This window comes from Aphis gossypii, chromosome 3, assembly GCF_020184175.1.
Source record: "Aphis gossypii isolate Hap1 chromosome 3, ASM2018417v2, whole genome shotgun sequence".
Classification (NCBI taxonomy): Eukaryota; Metazoa; Arthropoda; class Insecta; order Hemiptera; family Aphididae; genus Aphis; species Aphis gossypii.
In genome coordinates, this window is record NC_065532.1 from 55,960,716 (window position 1) to 55,970,389 (window position 9,674).

At 31.5% G+C, this 9,674-nt stretch overlaps 2 protein-coding genes across 2 annotated transcripts; both read right to left on the reverse strand.

Moving 5' to 3' along the window:
• Window positions 1-5,569: 5,569 nt before the first annotated feature.
• LOC126551148 (uncharacterized) lies at window positions 5,570-6,220 on the reverse strand. The gene has a single exon (XM_050203923.1). The coding sequence runs from the start codon at window positions 6,218-6,220 to the stop codon at window positions 5,570-5,572; it is 651 nt and encodes a 216-aa protein (XP_050059880.1).
• Window positions 6,221-8,252: 2,032 nt separating this feature from the next.
• Window positions 8,253-9,239, reverse strand: LOC126551149 (uncharacterized). Its single transcript, XM_050203924.1, has one exon. It carries the CDS (start codon window positions 9,237-9,239, stop codon window positions 8,253-8,255), a length of 987 nt encoding a protein of 328 aa, XP_050059881.1.
• Window positions 9,240-9,674: the final 435 nt, after the last annotated feature.

Sequence of the window (9,674 nt, forward strand, 5' to 3'; positions counted from 1 at the left end):
AAAAAAATGGCCTATGAAGTAACTTTACTCAATATTAGTAGTAATCCAAAAGCATATATAGGTCTCAATGAAGAATGGTATAAATGTAATTTAATTAAATTAATAAGTTCTCATATAGAACTAGATGAGAGAAATATATTTATAACTTTAATGAAAATAAAACTGAATGATTCATTCAGAAGATTAGGAGATATGTTTGGAATATCTGAAAGTTTAGTGTGCAGACTATTTCATAAAACTTTACCTAAACTTTCTGTTTTTTTAAGCAATTTATATACTGGCCTAAAAAAAAATTAATAAAAGAACTTTTACCTATTCCTTTTCGTTATCGTTATTCATCTGTTCAATCTATTATATACTGTTTAGAAATAGAAGTACCAAAACCATCAGATCCTATTAAACAAGCACTAATATGGTCGGAATATAAAAAATGTAACACATTAAAATACCTTATATCTTCAACTCCAGATGGATTTATTAGTTTTATATCAGATGGTTTTAATGGTAGATGTACTGATGTATTGATAGTAGAGAAAAGTAATTTTTTAAATCTTGTTCCTGAAAATACATCTGTGATGGCAGACCGTGGGTTTAAATGTATTGATGTGTTATTAAATAAAATTAATTGTGTTCTCATAAGGCCTCCTAGTGTTTCACAAAATTCTAAGTCAACAAAAGATGATGTTTTAGAAACTAAACGTATTGCTAGCCTTCGTATTCATATAGAACGTGTAATAGGACGATTAAGAGAATTTGAAACGTTAAAACCCCATGCACTTATTAACTGTCAATTATTATGTAATACTGATGAAATTATAACTATTGCATGTGGGTTAATAAATTTTCAACAACCAATTATAAAACAATAGTATTTAATAGTTTTTTTTTTTTTTACATAAGTAATTTTTAATTTAAGTGTATTCTAATTTAAAATTATTGTAATCCTTGTTGACTTTTACAATAAATTATTATATTACAATGTAAAATGTTCTTAATATTTAATTTAATTTGTAATTTTAATACCTAGTATAATTTTGGAAGTATATTTTTTTCCCAAAATGTACAACATTTTTCAATTAAAGTATCACACATTTGTTTATCATAATCAATATTTATAATGGTAACTTTTTTATTCTTTTCAAATTCAGGGTCAGCAATATCTAGAATTCCTTTCCACATCTCGTGTATATGCATTTGAATTTGTATTTGAGATAGTACCTACAACATACATAATATTATAAATTAATAATAATAAGATAATTATTTATTGGTTTATATTTTTAATATAAATAAACCTTTGGTTTTACAACTGCATTATCTACATAATTTAAAAATGTAGAATGAGTTGTAGGACATTTTACTTCTAAGACAAAGTCTTCTCCTAGACCATCAGCTGATGCTCCTAATATTGGAAAGTTCTTATCAATAAGCAATCCAGTTTTTTTAATTTTAGAGCCTACAAGTGTTTCTACTTGTTTTATAACCTGAAACATAAATGATATTATTTAGTGTAATGAAAAATAAATTACAGAATACTACTTACATTTTTAAATATTAGACTAACCTGTTCTTCCAAATGTATTCCTCTGTTCATTGCTTTAGTTAATTTTATCTTTGAGATACCTAAAATGTGTTTAACCAGAGTACCATCTGTTGTATTACATTTAGATGCTTCATATACCTTGGATGCAGTGATCTGTCCATATCGCATTTCAAACCAACTATTATTGATGGATTGATCTTGTGTTTCTCTTTCTATTTTTTGTAATATTCCACCATTGATTGTATAAAACTTTTGATAAAAGAATGAATGCTGAACATTTGACAACTGAATGAAAAAATAAAAATTATAAGGTTATATTATTTTTAAGTGATAAAATTAAATCTTAAAAATCTTAAAATAAATGTGGCCATAACCTGTATTAATTTGCTGCTGTGTTCTAAAATCTGACATTAATCTATGTATAGATAAATTTGATATTACATTCAAATAATAGTTGTACTGGCCTAATTGACAGTTTATATTATTTTTTCTACCCAATTCTATTACATCTTCAAACAATTTTGTAACTTTTATTTTATTAATGGTTTGTTTTTTTACATTTTTTGGTGGAAATAGTCTTTAGTGTTCATAAACTTAATACTTGTTCCTATACCAGATAGCTTTGGTTTTTTCCAATAACAATCAACTGACGTTACTGATGACTCTTCACTTTTTCTATGTAAATACATAAGAAATGCTAAGCTATGTTTACATCCACCTGAGTTTAATAAGAAAGAATAATAATTATATTTTCTTAAAAATTATTTTTGAAATTAGATATAATTTTACATAAATAATATGTATTTTAACCATAATACTTAAAATATATACTTTTAAATAATTAGGTATAATTTATTAGTATTTAATAATATAAAAGTTTATACCTAATGAAGCTGCACAGTCATCACAATTAACATCTACAATTTTTTTTCCTCTTCGTCCACAGTTAAAGCTACCTTATAATTTTTCTGTCTTATTCTATGTTCTGGACATATTGTTCTTTAACTAAACAAATATTTCCTTTGCGCAGTAGTTCTACATATCCAATAGCTGAATCACCATAGCTTTCTGTGTTGATCTATAATATACATTAGTAAGTAGGTAGGAACTTAATTTATGCATAACTTAATTTAATGTATGTCAAACTTACCTTGGACTTTTGATCCTCTAAGCTCAGGATCATTAAAACAATCACTGTTTTTTATAAAGTCATTAACCATGTATATATTTATTTTGGGTATATTACTAGAACAAGCTTTATCAAACATTTTAGTTGACATTATAATTTTTAAGATCGAAAATAAACTGTTTTATACCACAAAGAATTGTTCACACACAAAAAATAAAGATAGAAAATGTTCATTAGATTGAAACTAAGATTAATGTGAAATAGAAAAACAATATTTTATCACTGTCACACATTAAAACAAAACATCAATAATATTATTGTAAACGTTTAATCATCATTCATCATACAGAATTTCAAGTAGGAATCTATTTTTAAAACCACTGTAATACTAATAGTGTTGGCAAGGCGGTGGATGTTGTGGCTAGCAGAGCTCTAAGGGCCATTGTCCTTGGCCTTGCAGCTTAAAACATGTACCTACTTGTTTCTAGTATAAAAGGGCCTCGCGGCTTGCAGTATACTTTTACCAAGGGCTTTCAAAAGCTAGCGCCAGCCCTGATACCTACTCGTCTCTTAATCTAGACTATTTGTATTACTATTCGCCATGGCCATTGCGACACTGCTCCCAATAAATTACCTATATATTGTTTGTTTTATACCTAATATTATATTATTATAATATGTAGGACGTAGGTGTATATTTAAAATACCTAAGTACTAGGTTTAAGTTATGGATAAATAGTGAAATAGGTACATAATTTATTATTATATGCAGTCTATAAACACTAATTTTGTGTTTTTTTGTTATATTATATTATTATATTATGTAACTAATCAGCCTCATAAAAAAAACCTAATCCTAGCACCTAGTTGGACTTAAGTTGCTTCTTACTAGCAACTTACTTAGCCGGCTTGCCGCGTAAACAACGTCTAGCGCGTTGTCGCTGCACTGGCGGCAGCCGTCGTAATGCGGAGTGACGTCACGAAATAGACACGCCTACTTTTCCATACCACAGCCGCCTGCGACATTTCGAAGGCCAGTATCTCCATAAAAAATGAAAAAAATAAAAATAAAAGTAATACCGTTCTCTATAATTTTTCACGTAGAATTAGAAAAGTACAGAAAAAAAAATTGTTCAGATACTAATTACATATAGGTACAAATTATTTATCATATTTAAAACTAGGCATGAATGTATGATGAAAATATGAATAATATATATTATAGTTGTTATACATTTTGTAAACATCAAATTAAATTTGTGATTGACTTAGTCAAAATAATCGTACTTGAATAATTGTTTCAAAAACCATTAATTTAATTTAAAAAATTGTCTATATTTTTTAAAATCTATTTTATACAAAATTGTGTTCAACGAAATTACTTACCAATGATGTATAGTATTTTTTATTTTGTAGCTAACTGCTCTTCTATGTTGTTTAATGTATCTTCTTCATCAATTGGTAATAAGCAGTTCAAACTGGAATAGTCCAATGTAAGATCGTTAGATTCTTCAACATTATAATTATGTGTAAACTGTCTTTCAATAACCAATGTCAATTTTTCATTAATGTTTTTAATGCTATGTTTTAATACTAAAAGATTGTGTAAAATGAGTTCCTTAAATTGATCTTCTGAAATTATATAATATCATATTTAAAATATTTAAAAATATAACATCATAGAAGGTATATTTAGGTAATTATTTTTACATACCAGAAGAATTTTTTGATTTATTTGGTTTTGGAGGCGTTTTTTGTTTATTATCAAATACTGCAACATAATTAAGAAAATTCAATAAGTGTCGAGGCACCTTTGTGAGAATATTTAGTTAAAATAAAGAAAAATTTTAAATTGTATTTTAACGATTCGTACACATAATGCCTTTTTTTTATTTAAACAATTTACTTTAACCACATCAGTTATATTTAATTAAAAAGACGGTTTGGATTTACCATTTGACAGTTGAAAAACACCACAATGAGTCTTCACTAAAGTTGACGGTAAACTGAAGATAAAACAACTCGGCACGGCGACGCCGACCGATATCGACTTATCTCAATATTTTTATTACCTATATCAAGTATTGAACATATCGCCCAGCATTTTACGCTGACGTAAAATTTTTACATGAATACAAATATTTACACATATTACAAATTAAATTTAGAATTCATACATATTACAAAAAAAATAACAATAGATTGATAAATTGTATTAAATTATTACTAATTAGTACTTATATATATATATATATATATATTAATTGTCGTCCTTTATCGGTAACGAACATAAAGAACGAGCGGCACGCTTGACTTCTCCCTTGTTGGTTCGGATCAACGCTACTCGGATCACCCCATCCTTTCCAGGGTAAACTTCTGTGACTCGACCAATTGCCACTGTAGAGGTGGTAGATTGTCTTCTTAATCAGGACCAATGTGTCTGGTTTCAGCGGCGGACCTTTTGACTTACACCATTTTGAGCGACCTTAAAGTTGACTTAAATATTCAGTGCTCCACCTCGACCATATTTGCTGAGTCACCTGAATAGTTCGTTGCCAACGTCGGAGAAGGTTTGGCGTAATGTTTAAAAGATCTGGTTCCGGTAGGTCGGTAAGAGAACTACCGATTAAAAAATGACCGGGTGTCAATACATTTAAATCGCTAGGATCAGAGGACATGGGAGTCAAAGGGCGTGAGTTTAGGCTAGCCTCTATGCGAACTAACACGGTATTCAATTCTTCGTAAGTAAAAAAAGCATTTCTCCAATGTCTTATTAAATGATACTTAACCGATTTTACGGCGGCTTCCCAGAGCCCGCCGAAATGTGGTGCTCTGGGGGGAATAAATTGCCATTTTACTCCCACTTCCGTGACAGTTTTGTGCACAAGTTCCATGTGCTACTTTGATAAAAATAAATCACGTAGTTCTTTTAGTTGTCGGTTTGCTCCAACAAAGTTGGTTCCGTTGTCGGAATAAATTGTATTACATATTCCTCGTCGCGACCAGAATCTTCGTAAAGCGGACAAAAAGGCGTTCGTAGTTAGATCGCCGACCAACTCGACGTGTATAGCTTTGGTCACGAAACAGACGAATACGCAAATATATGCCTTTGTCATTGGTGCGTTTCGCCTTAAACTGGTTTTAATCATAATTGGCCCGGCGAAATCAACGCCGCATATTTTGAACGCGCGTTCCGGTTCAATACGATCGCGTGGCAAATCTCCCATGATCGGCTTGTACGTCACTGGTTTTGAACGAAAACAAATAACACATTGGTGCACCGTACGCCTCGCTATATTACGACCATTTAACGGCCAGAATTTTTCTCGTATTGCCGATAAGAGCGCTTGCGAGCCAGCATGTAATAGACGTTCGTGTTCATTACGAAATAATGCTACTGTAAATTCTGATTTAGCTGGTAATAATATCGGGTTTCGCTGATCGAAATGTATAGTTGTTGATTTATTAATGCGACCGCCAACGCGTAATACATCTTGTTCATCTAAAAAAGGGCGCAGTAATGCAATTTTCGTTGTTTTGATATACATTTTGGATTTTATGAGTTTATCTCTTCGAAAAAATAATGTTGTTGAACTAATTTTATTATTGTTAATCGTGCAGCAGCTATTTCGGTGACGTCGAGTTTGATATCGGTGAAATTAACTTTTTTATTTCTTATGCGTTCGAACCAACGCTTACAATACGCTGTTACTCGAAATAATTTGCTCAGGTTCGAATACTTTTTTAATAAATAAAATTCTTCCTTTATGGACGAGTGGAGTGCTACCGGTTTACGCTTTATCTCCGGAAGTTCGGTGTTCAGCGATAATACGTCGATTGAGGATTTAGGCCATTCATTTTCATTTGATTTAAACCAAACTGGACCTTCCCATCACAAAGTATTGTCTTTTAATAGCTTTGGGCTGCAACCACGTGAAATTATATCTGCCGGATTGTCGCTTGATTTGACTTATCCCCACTCTGCTGCAGCTGTTAACGTTTGAATTTCACCGACTCGATGTGCTACAAATGTTTTCCAACGTGTTGAAGGCGAATTTATCCATGCTAGCACTATGGTCGAATCAGACCAAAAGCGTTTTTCGTGTATCGTAATATTTAATCGCGGTATTATTTTATCAGCTAGTCGAGCTAACAGAACGGCTGCGCATAATTCCAAACGTGCTAAAGAGACTACTTTTAATGGAGCTACCTTTGACTTTGCGACTATAAGCCTGGAATAGTGATTGTCCAATTCGTCTGTAGTCCGCGTGTATAAACACGCGCCGAATGCTCTTGTCGACGCGTCAGCAAAACCGAGTATTTGTGTGACTAAGACGTTAGAACAACCAATTATCCATCTTGGAATGTGGATTTCTTCAAGTTCTGGCAACGTTTGTTGATAGTTTTGCCATTCTTCGTTTAGTTCTGTACTTACAAGATCATCCCAATTTATACGTGCTAACCATAATTTTTGCATAAATATTTTGGCGACGACGACAACGGGTCCGACGAGACCAAGTGAGTCGAATATAGTCGCTATCGTTGATAACACTATACGTTTTGTAATTCGTTCTGTATTGTTTTTGCAATTATCGTCTACTTTATATTGATAAACGTCGTCAAACGGATTCCAAAACAGACCTAATGCTTTTATAGTGCTATCGTCTAAATTTAGAACGCGCAGTGGGTCATTGTCCTCGTTTGATATATTTTCTAATAATCGATGATCATTAGTAGGGCCCGGATTTTTATGCAAATAATATGCCAAAAAATTTATTTTTTAAAAATACAAAAATTAAAAAATATGGTATTAAGTGAAAAAAAAAATACAATTTAAATATCATTTTTTAAAATGTGTATAAATCATAAAAATTTGTATTAATTATTGAATGAGTACCAACATGATGTAACAAAATGTGCTTTTAAATTATCAAATTGAAAACTTCTACGATTGTCGCGTAGCATTATCTTGTATTTCGAAAAACTTCTTTCCACATCTGCTGACACAATTGGTGCATATTTGAAACAAGAAATATCTTCTGGTGACAACTCTGCAAGGTCTTCATCGTCGTTTTTTATTTCTCCACTTATAATTTCAGACTTTTTTTATTTGTGATAATCCGGGATTTTTTGATAATACTTCCGATAGCTTAACTTTAGCAAATTCAATACCTCGTCCTCCTTCACTCAATTTATTTTAATAATATAATATATATATTAATCTATAAGATAATGTCTATAATACGTCTATATATCTGTCACGGAATTCCCTTTAATAAAATATTTTGTTTTAATCGGTCGAATTATATTTGTCAGGAACGTCGGCGATCGGGAAAGTCGGCATGTATATCAAACTTTGAGTAAAATTTAAAATATTTTAGCAAGTATTTGTTAAATATGCACATTTTATGTAATTACCCCGAAATATGCAATTATTATGCATTTTGATGCAAATATGCAAAAATATGCAAAATTAAAAATTAACAGTAGAATCTACGTTTTACGAAACGTCAAGATATTTAATCAGAATTATTATACGTCAAATGTAGAAGAATATGCATTTGCATAAAAATCCGGGCCCTAATCATTAGCAATCCATTTACGTAATTTGAAACCGGAGGTGTTTAAAATATTGATAACGTCGTCGCGCAATTTTTCGGCGGCCGTTATATCGTTAGCGCCGCCCAGATAATCGTCCATGTAGAAGTCATTAGTGATTGCTTTATGAGTAACCGGAAATAACTCTTGCATTTCTTCTGCCAATTTCATTAAACATCCCATAGCTAAATAGGAAGCTGGCGTTGTTCCGTATGTAATTGTTTTTAATTTGAATTCGGTGATCGGCTCGTCCGGTTTTGAGCGCCATAGGATTCGTTGAAGATTTGTATCGGTGTTCGACACCCAAATTTGGCGATACATTTTTTCTATGTCTGACGACATGACGTATTCATATGATCGGAAACGTGCAATAATGCATATTAATTCATCTTGAATGTTTGGCCCCTTTAATAGCAAATCATTTAAACTTTTTCCGGAATCGGTTGCACACGACGCGTCAAATACGACGCGTAGTTTGGTGGTAGCGCTACTATCGCGTAAAACCGCGTGATGAGGTATATAATACGACTTTTCTTCTTTTTCACCTGGGTTTACCCTTTCCATATGACCGAGGTTCACGTATTCTTCCATAAACTCGACGTATTTTTGTTTTAATTTGGGATTCGATCGAAACCTATTTTCTAAAGATAAAAAACGTTTTAAAGCTATTGAACGCGAGGCACCTAAGGTATTTATATTTTCGCGTAACGGTAATCGAACAACAAATCTACCTTCACCATTTCTTTTTACTGATTTGTTAAAATGGTCTACACACATTTTTTCTTCGAAGCTATAAACTATTTCTTTCGGTACTTCTTCTAATTCCCAAAACTTGGTAATTTTATCGTTCAGGTCAAAACAGCTCGGCCTGGCCGGCGTCACGTTTAGAAAGAAAGAATGCACTGTGCAATTATTTTCGCTCTTAGCGGGACCGGCTACTATCCAACCAAATACTGTTTCTTGAAACATGGGACCATTTATAATAGGTTTATACTGACCTGTGCGTAAAACATCATAGAATATTTCGGCACCTAACAAAATATCTATTGTAGTAAACCCAATGCACCTGCATGGTGTTATACTATATTAGATTACATTATATTTAATTGGGATAGTTATTAATACACCTGCATTATAAGCAATAGGCCAGAGATCAGAAAAACATAGTTTTTCTGTCGATTAAGTAATAATTATATAATTATGGGATATTGCTATAATTATATCATTTATATAATAGTTATATAATTATTTAATGATGATTATGTAAATCATCATATCACTCTAAAATAGACTACTAGTCCCCTGCATGTCATTGAGAACTCATATAAATACGAGTAGAGTATTTAGAAGTAATCAGAAAGGTAGTACTATTCAAGAAGGTAGTTCACTCCAATGTAAGACTAT